This window comes from Phalacrocorax aristotelis, chromosome 2 (genome assembly GCF_949628215.1).
Source record: "Phalacrocorax aristotelis chromosome 2, bGulAri2.1, whole genome shotgun sequence".
Taxonomy (NCBI): Eukaryota; Metazoa; Chordata; class Aves; order Suliformes; family Phalacrocoracidae; genus Phalacrocorax; species Phalacrocorax aristotelis.
In genome coordinates, this window is record NC_134277.1 from 60,371,699 (window position 1) to 60,394,343 (window position 22,645).

General features: G+C 38.6%; 1 protein-coding gene across 1 annotated transcript in view; it reads left to right on the forward strand.

Moving 5' to 3' along the window:
• CNTNAP2 (contactin associated protein 2) overlaps window positions 1–22,645 on the forward strand; it is a 1,177,124-nt gene that overhangs the window by 767,404 nt on the left and 387,075 nt on the right. Inside the window, exon 11 of the mRNA XM_075083760.1 lies at window positions 20,622–20,728. Coding sequence (XP_074939861.1) covers window positions 20,622–20,728 — 107 coding nt within the window. The remainder of the gene's footprint in view (window positions 1–20,621; window positions 20,729–22,645) is intronic.

Consider the following 22,645-nt stretch of genomic DNA (forward strand, 5'->3'; position numbering starts at 1 on the left):
TGTAGTCTACTGGGAAGCATGTGTTGTTCTGCCTGTGAGGACTGTCATTATCTTGTAAACCACACTCATTATTTTTACTGAAACTGGTAGCATTTTGTCGTGTTCCACTATAATTCAGGGACAGCTTATTTGTTTAGCACCACTATTTATGATATATGTTGCTTAGAAATAATTTATCTTTGTAGCTGAGCAAATTGCAGTATAATTTCTCTGCTCTTGCATAGACCTTTCTCCTGTTTGTAGTTGTGATTTCTGAGTTGCAATCTCTCCGATATAAATAATGCATTAGTTCATAATTTCAACGTGACCTATCTTTGCAAGACTGGTGACTCACTATAAAGATCTTTTTAAGTAGCTTACAAAACTTCAAGCAGGTTTTGGTAGCTGATTTATCTCTTCTGATCTGTAACATGTTGTGAGGATTTGGCTTTTATGTGTGACAGTGCTGTGAGGACCCAAAACTGTGAAGAGTCTCGTAGTATAATGAAAGGAAGTGGCTCACAAGAGAATCAGACTAACATGGGCTCTGCTAGATTATCATACTCTAAAATCAGGAACCTAGCATTGTAGTTACAAGATATCTTTTCTTTGGTGGAAACGCTGATTGACACAGCTCATTTCCACTTCTGCAGTTCTGGTGGTGTTGATTCTTATAGTTCATAAAGTGTCCAGCTTTAAAACCAATCACTGAAATAGACTGTTTTAAAGTAACCATCCAAAAAGGTAGAATTAAAGCCATTGCAGTTGCAAAGGAAAAGAACTACACATTTCTTAAACTTCGTTACCAAACAATGCCAATAAGGTCACCCTAGTTCTGTCATTTAACAGTAGAGTTCTAAATGAGGCAGTGAATCTGTACATCCAGCAACACTTTCTGGTTCAAAGGAGAAACACTTCTCTCTGTCTCTCCCCCCAACAGCAAAGCGTAAAAGAAGGAAAGTTAAGGAAAGGAGGAAGAACACCTGTAAAAGAAGAGGTAATTTTAGGGTAAATGCTGAGCCTTTTGGAAGATATCTGGCCTCTTGTGTTTAGCATAATATAAATCCAATAAATCCAGAGCGTGGGCATATATGCTTGAAGTGCTTTCAAATGAGCTGCACGCTAACCCCACAAGCCCTCATGAAGAACCAAAAGGCATTCTCTGGGTTACATTTATTCTTCCCACACAGTCACACTTCAAGTTTTTAGCTCTACCTCTATATATGGAAGTGAAAGACAAAGAACGATGTTTCTACATAAAGGTATTATTTCTAATTGCATCTGTTTCTTGTTTATCAGATATACATGCAGCTCTTGAACTTGATATTTGTGCAATAACTGTATACAGCTGGAGTTTTGTCAAAGCCTAAATAATATAACATTTCTTCTCACAGAATAGTTAAAAAACCACATTTTTCAGTGTTTGTCTTGTAAAATATCTGTTTGAAGGTATCAGGTAGCCAAGCCACAGTGTAACTCACTGTTGAAAGTATATACAGTAGCATTCCTCATTAAAAGACATACACACCTAGTAAATTTAAATTTTCTCCATTTTCTGATAATTCCCATGCCATTTTTTAATTCTTAATAAAACATTAAGTATTAAACTTCATCATCAAAAGCAGTAAAGGTATGCTTTCCAAGTTTTCTAGGCTTGGTCCCAATGTCAGCCTGGCCTTGTTGCCATTAAATACTGCTGCAAAACTCTCATTTGCTTTAAGGCAAACAGCAGCAGATTGATTTTTGTTTTGTTATTCTATCACTTCAACTTCAAACTGTGCTGTCATTTATATAATATGAATCAATACAGCTTAGTTGTGCACTGGCCTTAGGTTGCCAGGTGAGTTGTTTGTGCTGATTCATTTGGGTGTCTCCACCTGGAGCTCTAGACATGTGTCTGGCAGCAGAAGTTGCTCTGCTATGATGAAGGAAGTCACGCTGCAGTCCTTCACTGTAGAATACTGTATAAATAAGAGATAACACTTGTTCACTTACCATATAGCCTGAAGAAACTCATTGTCTGTTTAAACTATTAAGATGGGAGCCACTGTTCACAAATAAATGACGAAGACTTTTAAGAGTCTTTCCACTTTTAGGGAAAAAGTCAAAGATGAGTGAACTCTTATAAGTTATTAGGATAAGTTAATTGTGAGTACCACTAATAGTATTTTGAAAATGTGATTCACATTTTATATTGTTTGGCAAGTTTGGTGTGGTATCTGATAGGCTAGAACAGAAAGCCACACAGGTTACCGATTTCACACTTGTTTCAGTTTTCCTTGCTCTTTATTTTTTGTTTTGAAGTATTAGAGAAATAGTAATCTATATTATTATTAAATCTTAGGTTACTGTATTTCTGAACTGAATCTCTAAACTTCTTATCCATTGTAGATGGGCTCAGTTAAACTATGATGAATTCTTCTTAAGTTGGTTTGACATAGCTTGGTCAAATACCTGATTTCTAAGGTGGAGAGCCATCCACCGAAATCGGGGTTTGTGAGAGTCTTAAGAATTAAGTACAGACTGTTTAGCAGATACTGGTTCATCTGATGCCATTTTTTGATATAATTTATTTCATAATTTTATATTGAAAAATGTAAAGAATGGCTGTAACATGCCACAGCATGCAATTACTCATTATGACCTTGATTTCCATACTCCATATCTGAACACTGGCAAGCAAATAAAAATATATTCTCATGAAACACTGAAATATGCAATTGCTACAGTGATCAAGGAAGAGAATAAGAAGTATTTTTCGCAAACTTGGAACATTTCCTTTTGCTATTCATCATTTTCTGAGTTATCTCTGTAGAAAGAAAAGCTTTCCTTATTTGCCTTTGCAGCATTGTTTTGCAGAGCTGGATGTAGGTCCTTGTTCATCAAAAACAGGAACCACAGGCACCTACCAGGGACCCTGTCTCAGAAATCCTGTTTTAGCAAAGCATGATAGGATGACTGTGGATTCCACAAAAGGCGTTCAAAGCTTTACTGGCTTATTTCTGTTGGACAAATTTACATAAATAACAAAACCCTGGTTGAATTTCACCAGGTCAGATATTTAAATGCTGATTCACAGGGTTTGCTTTGTCCTTGATCCAGAAGCACTTTTTCTGTCTATAGGAGAGCATTAGTACTCAGGCTACATCCTAAGCATTAGCACTGTAAGACTTAATCCATCTGTACACTCGTTCCTTCACTGCAAGGACATGAGTAAATTATGCATATCTGAGTACACCCTGTAAATACAAACATTCAATTACATTAATAAAATTTAGGGTTCCACAAAGATTTTATGATATTATTCAGGACTCTCTTGTCTGATCAGGAATATTCATAGCAATATGAGGTAGAAAGAAGAGATGTATATCTGATAGTAGTAATGAGACCTAGAGTAATAAATACACTAAGTTGGCTAGATACGCTGCTGGTATTGTTACTGTTCACCAGCACTCCAACTAGGAGAGAGGAGAAAACAGTACTTGTTTGGGATCTGGGGAATGGGAATCAGGACTTGGTATCCAGCATTCACTAAGAAAAGACTTGACCACAGGAAGCTGGCATTTCAGCATTTATTTCCAGTCTGTTGTATAACAGGGAGATGAAGCAGCAGCGATTGCTGACATGTTTTCACTGAGCTCAAGTTAAGGGCAAGCACTAACTAGACAGCAAAATTTTAGGAGAAAAAAAAGGTGTTTGTAAGTAAAGCCATTAATGAAATGGACAGCCTGTTTGCTTAAAGATAATAAGCTAAAACAGTTAGTTATCCATTCTGTTTAATGTATGCTTTATAGTGAACAAAAGACTGAGGAAGATTCTTCTACTGAAAGGTAAATAACCAGCTATCATCTCAAGGGTTTAATAAGCCTTTCATTGCTGCAGGGTCCACTTTGTGTATATAATAATCTTATTTACTGATCATTAATTTTGGATTATTGTATTAGTAATGCATACCATTAGCTACTTTAATCTTAGATTACATTAATCTTGATATTTGTGTCCATATTGTATTGAAATGTAAATAGTGATGTTTGATGATTTAATTTTACTTGAGCAGGTGTAAATTGCCTTGCAAATTTACATGTAACTTGTAACTTGTAACATGCCTTGCAAAACACTCTGAAGAAATTAAGACAGCATTTTTATAATACCTGTGCATGGAGCAATTAACACTTTGTAATTGGGTATGTTTTATCTCACTAGTATTGAACATAAAGCAGAAACTTGTTCTGGTAAGTGAATGGAATAAATCAACTACATGTTTTTTTTCTTCAAGGCAGGTTCGGTAATAATTCATTATCAAAACTGTTGGCTAAAGAGGAGGTTTTCTGCAAGACCCACACTATGTTTATCATATAGCTGTCACTTTGTAAAGAGTTAAACAATTAAAAGATTTATCATTTTTGCAGCAGTGACCACAGTTCCTTCCTCATTTGCACATAGGGCACCACATCTCTTTGGGTATAAGGCTTTAGCAAATATCCATGAAACAGTCAAAACACCTTGAGTTTAAAAAAGGTAAATGCTAAAGAACAGAGACCAAGAGATCTTTTTCAGTGCTGATAGGCCAATGCAAAAATCCTGACATGGAAATGAGTAGGTTACGCTTTCATGCGTTCCACAACAGCAATTTCATTTGTCTAGACAATAGGTCTCTTAAATGACCAGTGTCAGTCCTCTTTGGAGTTTTAGTGTGCTTGATCCTTGTGCAGCAATTGCTGTTGTAAGCATTTTATGTCCTTTGCCAGGATGTGTTCTTTCCACATCCTGGCATTACCATTCTCCGCTGCTTTAAATATTTTTAGGAAAGTAAACTCTGTCCCAAAGGTTAGTTCAATCTGACATGCTACAAATTTCTCTTTATACTCCTTCCCTCTTTACAGAGTGAGTGTTATTTACTATTATGCAGAGCTATCCTCTTACAATTCCTTTCCAATAAAACACCAGATTTCAGTCAATACTGAATAGACTTATTAGATCTACTCTGTTGGTGCACCCCCTGAATGACTTTTGAGAAATCAGTTTATTTAAGTTAATACATTGACCGTCTGTTTTATTCTTATCCAAAGATACATGCCCAATGTGAATAATGGCATTTGAGGTTGCAGTAGTTCATCTCTTTCCTGTCCCTCTTGGAGTCTCTGTTGTTTCCTTATTGTCTGCTTTGAGCAGCCCTCCAATTTCTGTTTTTCTAACAGTTTGCTTCCCCCAACAGTGCTCACACTTGTCATTAAACTTTTTATTTGCTCCCATATTTTTCTCTCACAGTTTTGTCTTCTACACACAGTTTCTCTCTGCATCTGATTTTCTTCTTTCCTATTAAATTTCTTTCTTAGCATTGATGCACCCAATGATGCACAGCCAGCTTAGATTGCTCCCCATATCAGATCTACTGACTTCTTATTCCCAGTTCAGCTATCAGTGCAGCTATCAAAGCTGCTCAGGTTCCTTCAACAATTTTCTTGCATACTGCCCCACTCAACTGCTCCAACCCATTGCTCCCTCAGGAAAATACTTGCAGCTACACTTCCATTACATTCCATTGAAATAGAGAGTTGGAAGGTGTTATTACTTGGCTTGGTAGTGTCATCCATATAGTGTATTTTAACTTATATTTCCAAATGAAAAATTATTTTAAACTAAAGACAGTCTTCATTTTGAATATGTCAGGTGACACGTTTCAAGAATTTCAACATGTTTTCCAACATTTGTTTGAGTTGTGATATTAATCAAATCTGGCCTTTCCTCTGAAGAGTCTGTTTCAAGGAAGTGTGAAAAACTTCCATGACAAACTGTCTGGAAAGCAAAACCAAAATATTGTGTAGGGATTTTTTACTTCTTTTCTTCTTCTGTTTAAAATAAAACCTCTAATGCTATCTACCAGGTTGTCCTTACTCTCTCGGAATACTAAAAGGTAAGCCGGTTGCATGAGCTGTTTCGGAACCAGTGCTGGCAATACACCACTATTTATTTCCTTTCTGGCTTATGCTTTGTGTGCTGAATTTCAGGAGTAAATTTTTGTAACTGAAGTAGAAACCCTTGAGAAATCTAAGCTTATAATAAACTGAAATACTGACAGAGCCTGAACTGTGGTGCCCAAATTGTAGTGCTTGAAGAGCAGAAAAATAGAATCAAGAGCCTCTAAACTAATCTAAATTATAGTATATCAGTTTTTCTGTAGGGCAATCACAAGACTATTTAAGTAGAATAATAGATTCCTAGCAATGAGCTATTTGTAATTAAAATTAAGCATACCAGGATCATGTCATTACAATTTTTAGTCAAGTACGTTATTAAAACAGTTGAATCCTCGTTAGATTTTCCTTAAAACAGTTTTGCTCTTAATATGAACTGTTTCTTGAAAGTGCTGCCCGTTTTCAGAAGCTTGAAATTGTCATCATTCTTGGAAAAAGCATCTGTGTATGTTTATGCATATTGAATGTAGGTGTCTGAACACGCATGCATATACATGAATGCACTCACACCAATTTATTACTTCAATAGTAAGCCTTCTGGCTTCAAAACAGTTAATTGCACAAGTTCTAGGTAATAAATGAGTTGTTTATTACTTACTGTACATATCTTTTTTCAGCAAATTGAAAATGAATTGAATAATAGATTGTGAGTAGGGCACTGTGTTAGTATATTTATCACAGAGCTGTGACTGCAGTGCAGCAGAGCTGCTAATTCATTGGCACATCCTTGCTTTTGATGTCTTTAGAGCACAACACTCATTATATTGCAATTTATAAAAATGTTTTAGATCTTCTATAAAAGAATAAAATACTGATGTGCACTAAGGACATACACAAAGGACAGGGAGATAAGTCAGTTGAACCTATATGCCTCTCATTTTTTACATTATATTTTAGCTGGGCATATTGCTGTTTGTGGTAGATGGCAGAATCATCACAGTAAAGGAGAAAAAGCAGATTGTGTAGATTTTAGCAAGTGATATAAATATGCTCCATGATGATCTGGAGGAGAATAGTGTAGTGTAAAAAGATAAGTCATTTCTCTGTTATTATTTATTATCATTGTTGTTCATGATGACTGCAAGGATAAGAAGGAGGAAATTCTACTGTGATAACACCCTGTGTAAATATAAATTAAAATCCTTTTTCTGATTCAAACATCTTGCAAAGTAAAAAGATGAGAAATGTGAATAAAGAAAGAGGGAAGTGTTACAAGTGAATATGCACATTACATTGCCTCTAATTAGGAAAAACTTCTTCACTGAAAGGGTTGTCAAACATTGGAACAGGCTGCCCAGGGAAGTGGATGAGTCTCCATCCCTGGAGGTATTTAAAAAAAGGGTAGAAGTGGTGCTTGAGGATATGGTTTAGTGGTGGACTTGGCAGTGATAGGTTAGCGGTTGGACTCGATGATCTTAAGGGTCTTTTCCAACCTTAATGATTCTGTGATTCTGTGATTCTATGAACATACATCATTATGCTTTGTGGTTGTATGGGTCACCTCAGCGAGAGTGTTCCATGTGAAATAAATAAACTATGTGTGAATGCCATTTACATCTGATTCATTCCTGGTTGATCCAAATAAAATTTCAATTCATGATTCAGAGAACATAGTCTATACATCCTTACCAATATTTAGCAAAGTAGGAGTCTGCGAGGATGTACAGCAAGAAAAGTATGCTGACCTCAGCTGTTCCTCTATGGTCAGTAGAATAACTAAAGCTCGTAGTAGGTTTATTTTTGCTCTACTGAGAAATAAGGAAGATTTGAGTTTCTGTCTGAGGCAGGATGAATTAGTGTCCTTGACTTATGTGTTCTGATAGGGATTTAATTAAAAAATTGGCATTTATACCAGTCTCAGAGCATTACCTTCCATTTCATGTTTGCTTCATTGCATAGACTATGTGTTTTGCTTTACTGCCAAGACTATGTTTCTGTTTTGAAGGGGAAAAACCTTCACTGTTTAGCAGAAAGTATTTTCTACAGTGCTTAGGGAGCAGACTCTTCTGGTCACATGGTTACTGGAACCATCCACTGGAATTAACAATTTATAATCTAAACGTTAATGCAAGATCCACAGTTTCTGTCAAGATATCAGGAATTATCCTAGCTTTACCTCCAAATCAGTGCTTGTAAGATAACTGATCTTCTAGGGAAGCTTCCGGACTGTGTCTGTCACAGCAAAGAAAGTGGCCAGATTCCTGACAGTAACAATGGTAAAGAGTAAAATACAAAAAGGTCGTATTTTAGGTGAATCAGAAGTCATTCATGCTAGGCAAGTAAAAGACCATTTGCTGTTGTGAGTATTTTAGTAGTACCACCATTTTGTAGCATTTTTAAATAAAATAATTTAGGCAATCTGCACTTTGCAAGATCAACATCACTTTAGTAGTGCTAAAACATGTTTTACCTCAAGTTTCCTTTAAACCACAATGTGATAGTAACAGTTGGGACACTGACTTTCAATATGTTCAACTCAAACCTACCAGTTATGCAATACAGCACCATCTCATTATACCATAGCCAGACTAGTAAAAGAGGATGCTGAGCCAAGACAATACTTATATCAACAGTAGTTGATGGCGTCTTAAATCTCCATGACCATCGAGGTGATTAATACACTATAAATTTGCAAAGCAAGACATATTTAATAGGTTGTGCTTTTTGCATATGATGCATCAGGATTTTTATCACCTCTTTGAAGATCAAAATGAGATAGTTGTCTCTGATTAAGGCACTCCGGACCAAAACAAGTAATGCAAAAGATAAGATCTGTTATGGTGTGCACCACGGAGTGGAAGAGTGCCATAGCCAAGGGCTGTGACAGCCCATGCCCAGTTTTGATTGACGTGGCAAGGGACTTTTAATACAAAACCATCCATCAGTTGTATAATCATCTTTATTACTGAGGAATTCTTTATGTTATGGGAAGAAACAGAAAGATTTCTAATTACCAGTTTCTTTATTCCCCAAAAGATAAATTTAGAAATAAACTAATTTAAAACAAAGCTCTATAAAATTCTGTATTTGCCTAGTGATTCAGTGCATGATCAGTAGTGTGTATTGGAGAGGAATATAGTAGTCACTGTTTTTTATTATTTAGGCTGCTCACTGGTCTATGTGCTCTGATAATTATAATCTTCTAAAGAACAAGAGAAACTTTTTCCAAATGTCTAACGTGGATTACAAAGTGAAGATGATGTCATAAAATCTCAGGAGCTGTATTTGATTCAAGCTGTAAAATGCAGAAGTAATAAATAATTAACAAGACACCAAAGAATCAATTTTATGGTTTATTCTCAAGCCCAGCCATTATGTTCTTCTTTACCTATTTGAAATAGCAAAAGAGAGGGGATTACATGAATACAAAATTAATCCAGTCAGATTTTGAACGGGGCAATACTTGAAAACGTTTAAAGATTTCTTCAGAAACCTAGTAAGTAAAAACTATGAGATTCTTCTGGGGATTCTCAGTGCTTAACACATCTTTGGATATCCCCCAAAGGGCTGAATTGTGCCACATTGGCACAGTTAGGTTAGTGAATAAGTGCCAGTTCTTCTCCATGGTTATCTAAATAATAAACTCAAATACACCAGTCCAAAAAAGTGTTACACAGAGTAGCTCTCATCTGCTCTAGAAATCCCTAACACAGTTACTAACTAGGCAAGGCTCTGCACAGGGTGATGAAAAAAAATTAAATAAAAATTCATTTGAGTTAGATCATATTTAGTAGCTGGCCTTTCATAACAGTTTTTTGTTGTTTTTTTTTTTACCCATTTAACAGATTTAAGATCGTATTTAAGATAGATGCAGATGCTCTTATTTGTGACAGCTGAAGACCTGGCCCCGAGTTTGCTGACTATAACATTGTGCAACAGAAAGTGTCTTTTTAATCCAGGCTGATTTGTTTCTTTATGAATTTGTGGGTTTGTCCTCTGCCTCTGTAAGATTATCACAGCATAGTCCAGTTTGCAACTTGGGGACTGGGTGTAGCCCATGGGCCATTTCCACCCAGTTTATCTTGTTCCCCCCCACTCCAGAGGAGAGGGAGAATAGCTAAACAAGTGCTGCCCAATACACCATTTCCTCCTGCCACAGCTCCACACAGAGCTGGTCTCCTGTTAACAAGAAGCAATTGCTAGGAACTGACATAAAGGATACCAGGGCTGGGAAATTCCCTTTTGTTAGCAGCTGCAGTAGATTCACCTTCCCCTGCCTTGCTTCAGCAAAAGTGGCAACAGTTTGGGCTGGACAGAAGTAGATGTTCAGCCATCAGCCACCATAGATCCTAGGTTATGCATAACAGGTACGGGAGGTTTTCTGCAACAAATGCAGAAAAATGGGTTATGCAGCTCCTGCGATTACTAACATGGAACCAGCATGATCTCATTTTAAGGAGCTAATTTGTGAAGTGCTCTGAAAATTAAAAGTGGTAGAAAACAAAGGAATAATAAGTCTACATTGTTGTATACAGAATAAAACCTGCTTAAATCCAAGAGGATTGCTTAATCAAAACGAGTTAACTGGTATTTTCTTTATGCATTAATCCTTCATTAATCTTTCTAATGCAAACAGCTTAGAATAGCACCTTGTTGGTCTGAAGGTAAAACTGAAAACCTGTTTGGCAGCCTTTTCTAGGAAAATGCCCTGAATGAACTTTGCTTAACTAAATGACACTGCGTATTTTAATATTGATTTGCTCTTTGTAAATCACAGTCTTTAAATGTGCCAAGCAAGTTTGATCATGTCCACCAAAGAAAGATGAAGGTCTTGTATTACAGTAAGTGATAAAGAAAGGCTAGGTCCTTCTTGGTTCAGGAAGGATTGTTTAATTCTGCCATTGTTAATTATATGCATCTGTGCACAATTAGGTTAGAAGTCAGCAGCAGATGAAACTAGTTTGGGGATTATTGTGGATCTGAATTAATTTTACAGTCCCTCCCATCTGCCCTTTGTGTTGCTTTGCAGATGAGATCCAAATCATGTTGCTGAAAATCTCAAAGTGACTTTAAACACTTGGTGCATTGTTAGAAAGAAGAAAGAACCTTAAAGTTCAGATCAGCTGTTTTTACTTTTATTTAGGACACTCTGAAAATCAGGGACTCTATGGAATGGGTAATTTTGGTACAGTAGGACTCTGCAATAGCAATGTGTCCTTAATTGGATTATCTTATTGTTCAGTACTACTTTTACCATGATGAGTGGAATAGATTCTATTGCTTATTAAAGAGCAATATCACTGCAAACAGGTGCATATGTATAGAATATTTTTGTGATTTTTTTTACTAGTTTACAAGTTGGTCTTACAAATTTATTTTCCTTGTATATTGTTTTATAGACCTAATCTGTCCTGCTCTTCTTGAGCAGCCAGGTAATCCTGTATAGTTAAAAAAAAATGCTAAATTTTAAACATGTTTTAATAGTCATTGTGTGCATATGAATGAGAGTAGTGACAGAACATTGTACTCCACAAGGATAGCAGCATGCATTTTGAAGGATCTTTACAAGAAATGGTGATAGAGGGCATGGATTTTAAAGAGATGTTTGGAGACCATAAAAAGGGGCAATTAATGGAAAAATGCTGTAAAACCATTCAAAACAAACTGATGACGGTTAGTTCTGAGGCAGAGAAATGGACAGAAGAGCAGAACAGAAACAATTTGGGAGAGAATTGAGAGGTGAGGTGTGAGCAGGAACAAGATTAGGTATGGATTTGATGATGAGAAGGAAAAGATTTAATTTCACATTGAGAATAATTCAACCCAGGTTATTTTGTATTCCAAAAACCCTTTAACATTTTATCCTGCTCTACAGAAATTCTCATGCTGTCGTTATCACTGTAGCATTTGAGTTCTTTTCAGTATGGTAGTGGGCAATGAGTGTCAAATACCTCGTGTGTGTAGTTCATTCCTTCCTTTTGACCTCTCTGGTGGAGGAGTAATTGCACAGGTGAATGTTTTGTTTTGATGGTGTTACTCGGCTCGGTTGTTTCTAATATATATATATATACAGAGTTATTTTATATTTAGGTTATATCTGTACACAAGGTGTATTTTGCACTTATGGTAGGGAAGTGTGAAGGTGAAGCAGGAAAAGAAAGGAAAAGGCAGGGAAAGAAGGGAAAGGTCTGTGTTGCACAGTGGAGAATAGTGAAATTTGTGATGGTTCTTCAGTCCTGAGGGACTTTATTTAACAGCATAGGTGTGGCCATCTAGACATTTGGTTTCCTGCACAAAATAACTTTTTATCTGCCTGCGTGTGTGTGTGTGTGTGTGTGTGTGTGTGTGTGTGCACACACATATATAGCACAGTCACAACACTAAGAAAATGTAGTCACATAATGAGAAATTAACAGACTGAAAGAAATGTTTTCTGTTTCTTAAGGGATATGAAAATATCTGGATTAGAAAGGAGTCTGGAGAGGTCTCTGAGGCCATTCTCATGCCTTCAGGAAGGACCAAACATACTCAAGTCATTCCGGATGTATGTTATTTTGAGTTGTTCTTAAAATACTTTCTACCGCTACTGAACCTCATTGTTTCTTTGCCTGTGGACATTTACAACAGTTTGTAACCTTTCTGTTTCCAACAATTTTTTGTACAGTTGAAAATCAGCCATTGCTCACCTCTGCTGAACTTATGTGAGGATTTCTTCATGGGTCCTTCATATTGCTCTCCTGCTTATATCCATATTACGAGATCCCTTTTTCTTTTTTCTTTTTTTTTTTCGTGTTGGCAATAGTCTGATAGATTGACTAAGGATCACTGTACTGTATGTGGAATTCCCAAGATCCCTTTTTGCAGAATTGCTGTCTGGAAAGACTCTTCCCCCATGCTCCAGTCATTCCTACCTTGATGTCGGACTTTTCACATGCTCCGGTTGTATTAAAAGTCCTGTATTTCAGTCTAGTTTCTCAAAATGTTTTCTGTTTATAATCTACAATCCTCAGAAGAGCAGTCTCTTTCTGTTTCATATCTTCATGCAGAAGAAACACCTCGTACCAGTCCAAAATCATTTGGCACAGGCAGTCCTCTATATGTTTCTGGCAGAGGCAGGGGGACTTAGGCCAGATATCTCATTCTGCTCCTGGTTGCCATATTTCCTTGGGACTCACGGACCATTCCCTGTGATCTGACATCTGTATATTCACTCATGTGATGCAGGAAAGACCCTTAGTAAAGATGGCAGATGGAAATAGCCTGGTTGACAATAAAATAATATGTCTGAATCAGAGTGCAGTACATGGTTGCTGCAAAGATGCATTTGGGAAGACAGTGTTTGCTGCAGACTATGTGAGCATCCTGTTCCCATTTTTCCTTCTTGGACAGTCTAGGGGTAGGGGGAAGCTTAGTGGTTTACTAGGTGTTTGTATATAGCATCTCTGAGGAAATGTTAAAGCTTCAGGCAGTGTTAAATCTTCAACGCATGGATAGACCATTTATATTCCTTGTGCAAAATATATCTGGGCAGACAGTGAGGAAAAAAGTGTAACATGCTGTTTTCCCTCATCCTGCTGGAAGATCACAGTTGCAATCTGTAGCTTTAAAACATAGACAGTTGATTAAAACAGATTTGTTACAAATAACTTCAACCAGAATTAAGTAGAGTGTAAATGAGTCCAGTTTTCCAAGTGGTGATTTGGAGAAATACCATATATACTTTTAATAAGGAGGTCAGTGTTGAACGTCAGCAGGGAAAGAATAGAATGGCATGGGTTTTACTTAGAAATGGAAATTTGGTCTATTTCTTTGGTCTGTGTTGTGGAGGACTGGAAAAAAAGAGGTATTCTAGAGGATACAGTTACAATATTTAAGATAAAAGGAGGTGAAAGTCTATGAGTTGACTCCTACAACAGGTGAAACAAGGCAACGATATCTATAGCAGTTATTATTGAGGAATCTTGCTCAGATTAAAATTGCTAATGAACCAGCGAATAACAAAGAAATGCAGGAATAGCAATTACTTAGGATGATAACAGAGTAAGCAGGCACCAAGAATACACCACAACTTATTAGATAGTAATTGGGAAGACAGCCCTGTTTCATAATACTAACATGTCATATTGCAGCCCTTAAGCAAACCAAACCAAACCAAACCAAACAAACCAACCCAAACAACCAAACATGGTTTTGTATTATTAAGTAAAAGAGTTAACCTTATGTAATTTAACAACTGGGAAGAATGAGATTCGGACCACTACACACCTATTAATCTGACTTTAGTAGTCTTACTAAGCTTTTGAAGAAATGAAGGAAAGAGTAATTAAATTAAATACCTGGAAGTAAATGGAAAGTAGAGTAAAATGCAGCAGATGTTTATCAACAGTCAATTGTTTAAGATTAACCTGATCTTCTCTGATAAAGCACAGTAGTTTTTTTCTCAGACAGGAGAAATGCAGTAGATCTAGTTTGTCAGTTGTCAATAAAACATTTGATATACTGTAATGATGGAAATTATTAGCTAAACCAGGGAGGGTGGGGTTTGAGAGGTTAGTGTTTTCAGAACCACACTCCTGAAGCAGACAGCACTGCGAACGAGGTACCCTGGACCTTGGTGAACCACAATAGCAGGGCTCCGCTTCAGTCTCCACCCTCCAGCATCACTACCAACAACAGATTTGAAGCTTTAGCGGCTGCAGACACTCATGAGCAAGGTCTGCAAGGTGCAACTGTACCAGCAGCACAGAGTGGATACCGTAAAAAGAAGAGATGAGTGCTTGTAGTGGGTGACATTCTGTTAAAAGGCACTGAGGTGCCCATCTGCCGACCAGACAGGGAGTCACGAGAGTTTTGCTCCCTTCTGGGAACTAAGATCCAAGACATGACTGAGAGGGTGCCATAGCTTTTCAAGAGCACAAATTACTATCCACTGTTACCCTTCCATGTGGGTGCAAATGATGCTATAAGCATCAACCTGTGCAGAACCAAGGAAGGCTATAAAGCCATGAGGGAGCAAGTGAAAAATATTGCTGTCCAAGTCATCTCCTCTGTTTAACCAGCTGGAGAAAAATGGGCAGCCAATAACAGATGAATAATGCAAATCAACTCTTGGCTGTGTGGCTGGTGCCATTGCAAGGGTTTTGGCTTTTATGACAACGGGACTTTCCCCAGCGACCAGAGCCTGTTAGGGAGGGATGGAATCCACCCATCTAGAAGGGGCAAGGGAATCTTTGGCAGCAGGCTGGCCAACCTGGTGAGGCAGGCTTTAAACTGAAGGACTCAGGGGATGGGTTCCAAAGAGGCAGTGATAATGCCATCACATCCAGCGGAGGAATAAGCCAGGCCAACCAGAGCAGCGACAAAGGTGCCTTAGCTGCCTCACGAGATGACAATCAGGAGACTGACCACCTCAAGGGTGTGTATGGCTCTAGTGGATCCTCATGTACCCCTCCAAGGAAACCTGCATGCTCAAGTACCTCTCTGAAACGTCTGTACACCAACACAGACAGGAGGAACTAGAGATCTGGGTGTGCAGGGTCACGATCTCATTGCAGTTACAGAGACATTGTGGGATAGCTCATATGACTGGAACACTGTCATGGATGACTACATATTTTTTAGGAAAGAGGCCAGCAAGGCGAGGTGGGGGAGTTGCTCTTTATGTGAGGGAGCAGCTGGAATATATTGGAGCTCTGCCTATGGGTGGAGGAAGAACGAGTAGAAAGCTTATGGGTAAATATCGAGGGGCAGGCAAATATGGGTGACACTGTTGTGAGCGTTTGCTACAGGCCACCTTATCAGGAAGAGGAAGTTGATGAGACCTTCTGCAGGCAGCTGGAAGTAGCCTCACAATCGCAGGCCCTGGTTCTCATGGGGTACTTCAATCACCCTGATATTTGCTGGAAAAGCAACACGGCAAGGCGCGCACAATCCAGGAGGTTCCTGCAGAGTGTTGAGGGTAACCTTTTGACACAGGTGTGTCAAAATGAGGTGAGATGTGCTACTGGACCTTATAGTAACAAACAAAGAAGGTCTAATTGAGGATGTGAGGGTTTGGGGTACCCTTGTTTCAAGTGCCCATGAGATGGTGGAGTTCAGGATCCTGCATGGTAGAAGCAGGACAACAAGTAGGATTACAGCCCTGGTCTTCAGGAGAGCCAACTTTGGCCTCTTCAAAGACCTGCTTGGAGGATTTCGATAGGTTAGGGCTCTAGAAGGTAGCAGAGTCCTAGAGCTGGTCAGTATTCAAGTACCTCTTCCTCTGAACTCAAGATCAGTGCAACCCTGTGAGGAAGAAGTCAAGCAGAGGAGCCAGGAGACCTGCAGGGATAAGCAAAGAGCTTCTAGAAAAACTCAAATGGAAGAAGGTTTACAGTATATGGAAAGAGGGACTGGCCGCTTGGGAGGAATATAGGAGAGTTGTCAGGGTATGCAGAGATGTGACAAGGAAGGCCAAGGCCCACTTGGAACTAAATCTGGCAAGGGATGTCAAGGAAAACAAGAAGAGCTTCTTCAAATACATCAGCAGTAAAAGGAAGACTGGAGAAATTCTCGGCCTGCTGCTGAATGAGGTGGGTGCCCTGGTGACACAGGACACAGAGAAGGCAGAGTTACTGAATGCTTTCTTTGCTCCAGTCTTTACTGCTAAGGCTGGCCTTCAGGCATTCCAGCCCCCAGAGTAGAGAGAAAAAATCTGGAGAAAGGAGGACTTCCCCTTGCTTGAGGAGGATTGGGTTAGAGATCATTTAGGCAAACTGGATCCTCACAGATCCATGGGCCCCGACAGGACACACCCATAAGTGCTGAGGGAGCTGATGGATGCTGTGGCTAAGCCACTCTCCATCAACTGTGAAAGGTCATGGAGGACAGGAGAGGTGACCAAGGACTGGAGGGTAGCCAGTGTCACTCCAGTCTTCAAAAAGAGCAGAAAACTATAGGCCAGTCAGCCTGACCTCCATCCCCATAAAGGTGATGGAGCAATTCATTCTGGAAGTCATCTCCAGGCATGTAAAGGAAAAGAAGGTTAATAGAAGTAGTCAACATGGATTTGCCAAGGGGAGATCATGCTTGACCAACCTGATAGCCTTCTAGGATGGCATAGCTGTCTGGGTCAATGAAGGGAGAGCAGTGGATGTTGTCTGTCTTGACCTCAGCAAGGCTTTTGACACCATCTCCCATAACACCCTCATAGACAAACTAAGGAAGTGTAGGTTAGATGAAAGGACAGCAAGGTGGACTGAGAACTGGCTGAACAAAAGAGCTCAGAGGGTTGTGATCAATGGGGCAGAGTCTGGATGGAGGCCTGTAACTAGTGGTGTTCCCCAGGGGTCTGTGCTGGGTCCAGTCCTGTTCAATATATTCATCAATGACCTGGATGAAGGGATAGAGTGCACCCTCAGCAAGTTTGCTGATGATACAAAATTGGGAGGAGTGGCCGATACACCAGGACATCGTGCTGCCATCCAGTGAGACCTGGACAGGCTGGAGAGCTGGGCTGAGGGGAACCTCATGAAATTCAACAAGAGCAAGTGCAGGGTCCTGCACCTGGGGAGGAACAACCCCATGCACTGGTACAGGTTGGGTGTTGACCTGCTGGAAAGCAACCAGACCTGGGGGTGCTGGTGGACATTCATGCCAAGTTTACCATGAGCCAGCAATTTGCCCTTGTGGCCAAGAAGGCCAATTGTATCTCGGGATGCATTAAAAGGAGTATGGCCAGCAGGTCGACAGAAGTTATCTTCCCCTTCTACTCCACCCTAGTGAGACCGACCACATTCTGGAGTACTGTATCTAGTTTTGGGCTCCCCAGTTCAAGAAGAGGGAACTGCTTGAGCAAGTCCAGCGGAGAGCTACCAAGATGATCAGGGGCCTGGAGCATCTCCCTTATGAGGAAAGGCTGAGAGATCTGGGTCTGTTCAGCCTGCAGAAGAGAAGACTGAGGGGGGATCATATCAATACTTCTAAATATCTGAAGGGTGGGTGTCAAGAGGATGGGGCCAGAGTCTTTTCAGTGATGCCCAACAACAGGACAAGGGGCAATGGGCACAAACTGGAACACAGGATGTTCCACCTGAATATGATAAATGAACTGCAAATAGAGCATGCATTGGTTTTGAGTGTATACATTTTGTATATATGCTAAATGATAGCATAAAGCAGATAAACGATATGATTGCATATGCTTGAATAATTTTAAATATACACATTTCTTAGCAAGAGATATACATATGCAAGGTACCTCCTATTTTACCACTATTCATACCTTACCATCACTAGGCAAGAAAAGTGTTTGAAAGGTAATGTAGTTTACAGTTCAAAATTATATTTGTCTTGATACCTCTACTGAATTCAAAAGGGTGGTTTTCTTTTTTAAGTTTTACATTCTGGTTACCTAAAATTTCATGTAAACTCTATTATAGTGGGTAAGTTTTGTCCAGAAAATGGACATATGAGCAGCAGATTATGTTACAGAAGATTGCTAATGAATTTAGTAGAAAATACATCTTATGATTCTGTCTGATAAAATAAACTTAAAATAAATAGAGGTTGAAAGAGGATTGAAGGAAATGGTCCTGTAGTCTCATTTACACTCCAGTTATCACTAATAAAAAGGTGCTATTTACTCCTTATTTCTGACTACATCATATTCAGAACAAGGAAAATCAGATGAGTAAGAAAGAAACTTTGCAGCTGAAGACTATATTAGTCCAACCATCGTACTAGAAGTATAAAATTAACATCAAGGAGTTTGCTGAATACCTGTTTTTATGACTTTATATGTTCTACTAAATGATAGAGACAAATATCTGCTTTTCATCCCTAGATTAAGTCATTTACCTCAGTTACATAGTCAATAATGCAGTATCTTTACCAGTTATGCTACAATAAAAGTAAGTTATACCACACTAAAATGTGCAACTAGTCGCTAGCTTTACATGTGAGACTCCATATAAATAGCTGGTAAAATTCACATAGAAAAATGTTTAGTTTGGTTATTGGAAAAATAGATTTAAAGCAATGTATGTTCAAGTGTAAATGAAGAAAAAAATACATCAAAACCAGTTATTTTGAAAGGCTGGAAAAATACAAAACCCCATTCAGATTTAGGAACTTCTGTAGATGTTTATATCCTTGAATGAAAGTTACTTTTCGGAGACTGTTTTTGAAATGTCACTGCTCCGCTTTCCCACTCTTGTACCCACCAGCTATGGAGTCATATAAATTGGAAATCATTTGGATGTTAGAAATGTGCTATTATATGCTCTTGTTTGTCTTCTGTCGTGTTGAGAACACAACAGATGGTCATCACCTATTAGCTGAATAGCAGTAGTCAGCTCTATCTGTGTGTTTAGTCTGCCACACTTACAAAACTGCATGAATTCACTTAAACCATGTTGAAAGACATAATTTATTGAACTGTGATAATTGCCTGAGGGAGTTTCACTGTATTTTACTGTGAAAATGCTTTGTTTCTTGCTTTAGAAGAGCATTTCTTTAAGGTATTAATTGGAACTTAAGGAGATATGAGACTGTAAGCTTGTGCGGGGTTCACCCAGATGTTTGCAGTTTCAATAAATTTCTACATAGGAAAGACAACCTGTCCTTGGGTGTTCTTTAATAAAGTATTGTTAACTATCACAGGAATATGATGACTGAAGTTTATCTTAGAGATAAGCATACTTAATTTGTATGCATTTATGAAAATATTTTCATTTGTCTAATAGGGGGTCTCCTAATCGTTATTTCTAATGTAATAATAAAAAAACGTAGTTCATAAATTAGATTTGGCCAGCTCAACATGAAAGAAAAGCTCCTTTAGTTCTTGATCAAAAATACAGAGCCTGTACTGAGTCTGACTAACAGATTTAATAATAATAATAAAAAATATTTGAAAAGGTATTTCAAAGCCCTCTCAAAGAAGAAATTTAATAGTTTTAAAGGTGAAAGTTCATGTTAATTCCCATTTTTAACCATCTTTGATAGAAAAGAAACTGGCCCAACTCAAATCTTTGAAATCACATTTAGATAATATTTTGAACAATAAATATATGTTTGTCTATAACTTGTTTTCTGCTGTTCCCCTTTTCCTTTTGCATTCCTTCCACTCTCTAGCCACATTGTAGCTGGAGAATAAAAGCAGATGGGTGGGAGAAAGGTGAACAACACTTGCCACAAATCCCTGTGTAGAAAAACTTTCACAGCTTTTATACTGAAGCCTATTGTTTGTTTTAATAATGCAGGTTTAGTAATTTCCATCGTAGCCAGCAGGCAATCTGCATCCACATTATCCCATTGGCGGCAACAGAAAGATAAATAGCAACTCACTGGCATTCTTTCTTTAACTTTCAGTTACCTGTGGGACTGGAGTCCTTGAGGCATGACACCACCTGCACAGCAGGAGGGGGTGTGACTTGTGATGTTCCTTTTGTTTTGGCAGCTATGTACCAGTCATATGTAGCTTAGAAGCCTAATTTATAATAGGTGGATGTATTCCACCTTTATTGTGCTTTTTTGCTTTTTGTAAAAGGGCTACAGCAGAACCTCGATGAATCATCTTTTGTGCAGTTGTGTGCTCAGATATAAATTCTGTTAGTCTGCCAAAAATAACAAGGATTAATTACCAGGCAAGGACATGATACACTGCTTGGGCAGCTCACAATTTAGCTGTGTGTAAATCTTGATACTCATTTAGGTTTTTCTTTCTGTCTTTGCATCTTGTCCTGACAGGTGTGTGCCCAATCACTGTGAACATGGTGGCAAATGCACCCAGACGTGGGACAGCTTCAAGTGCACTTGTGATGGAACTGGATACAGTGGCGCCACTTGTCATAACTGTAAGCCATCCTGCAGTTTCAAAATTGCATTGGAGTAGGGAAAACACTGATGTCTTTTAGTTGAGATAAAAAGTCAAAGTCTCCCTCTCTGGTTGTTAAAGATCCTAAAACCTTTTTTGAAGGGGGGTGTTGGCTTAATCATACTTCACCTTACCTGCATAGGGATGTATTTATATAGCACTGTGCTGCAACATGCAAGGGACAAAAGCTTCTGTCCCTTGTGTACCCAGCTGACAGTAGCTGTCTTAGTTGGGTGTACTGAGCAAACACATTCTCAGCAACTGCACACTAGCATTTCAGATGGATGCAGTGAATTTGCCCTAAGCTGTTGAGGAGAGCTGCTGACCAGTGCTAGAGAGGCACTCATTCAGGTTGCTAATCCCAAAGCACGATTATATACTGATTACTGGCCATTCTAAAATCAAATTATTTTATCTGGTGTTATGAGTTTCTCAGATAAGAATATTTCCTATGAGCTCCACATGCCCTGCGCTATTAAAGAATAGAAAGAAGAGAAGAAGGTACAGTTGCTCTTTCTATAGGTTCTGAACAGTGTATGCAGAGTCAGCAGTATGTGTCTTCTGTTGCTTCTATTGTACACTACAAGTGAGATTTTCATTTGCAAAGTGTATCCTAAAAATCTAGAATATGCAGAAAACATACCCTGTACTTACTTTTCTCCCATTTTCGTTTAGCAAACTACCTCTTAATATTGTGGAGAGAGTAAAAGAGCTTCTGAACAGTTAACTGAATGTTAACCGAAATGTTAACATTGAAGCCAGGATTTATATAGATATAAATTTATATTACTTTACTCTTTAACTACAACTGTGCAAAATTTTACAGAGATAATTGCAGAACTCTCTCATTTTTAACCAAAAATACCCAAACCAATGAGAAAATTTTGACAATTCACAGTTGTCTGAATTGCAACAAAAAACTATTTTATTTTTAAACATTGTATTAACATCAGAGGGATGATATTTTATATAATAACTTTGTGCATTGAATGACAAAGTTCTCCATTGTCTGGCTACTGAATGTAAAAGTGAAAGAGTTAAATGGCAAATGGGTGTTTATTAAAGAGAGATGCCTAAAGTACCAGTGCTTGGAGGAGAAATTTCATGGGCAGCCCTTTTTCCACCAAGAGTGAATGTGAATAGCAAACGTGTGGTTGCATCTACTCTTGGGAAATAAAACATGGACTTTGCAGTGATATAGCATTTCAGTGAAACAAAGGAAAAATTTTAATAATTTCTCTGAAAGTATAGTATTTTTAGAGCTTTGACTGATCTATTACAGCCATTTGGAAAATATGATTCCTATACATGTGATAGGCTGTTAAGATGTTTAATTGCAGAAATGCAGGGGTGGAAGCTCAGTTAAGTACGTATATTTTATCTAGTGAGCCTCTGAAAATAAGTATAATCTGTTAGAGGAGAATGATGGATTCAACAGCCCTCCAGAGGTGAGACTGCTGCAGCTGCATTCCCCCAGGTCCAACCAGCAGGGAGGCGGTCAATGCATTCCTGGTAGGCATGCGACCACACATCCCATATACACCACATACACATGTATACCTGGCTGGCCATACAGATCATAAACAGGGCATGCGCATAAACACAGCAGCAATGGCCTCATCCTGCTCCCCTCTCTGGCTGAGCAGGATGCACATCCACTAGTGAGAATAGTGAACATCTCTATCCACACACAGTGGGTCCCTCCAGTGGCTCAGCTCAAGCACTCAGTCAGCCCAGTGGCTGGCCCTGACTCCTAGACTCTGTGGTTGCTGGTGCTTGGATACTGGATGGCCTGGCAGGGTATTATTTGGGCTCCCCCTCCTACCATTTTCTGTCTCTGCTCCTTTGTGGGGGTACAGATGAGCTTTTAAGACAAAACCTAACATAGTTTAGCTTT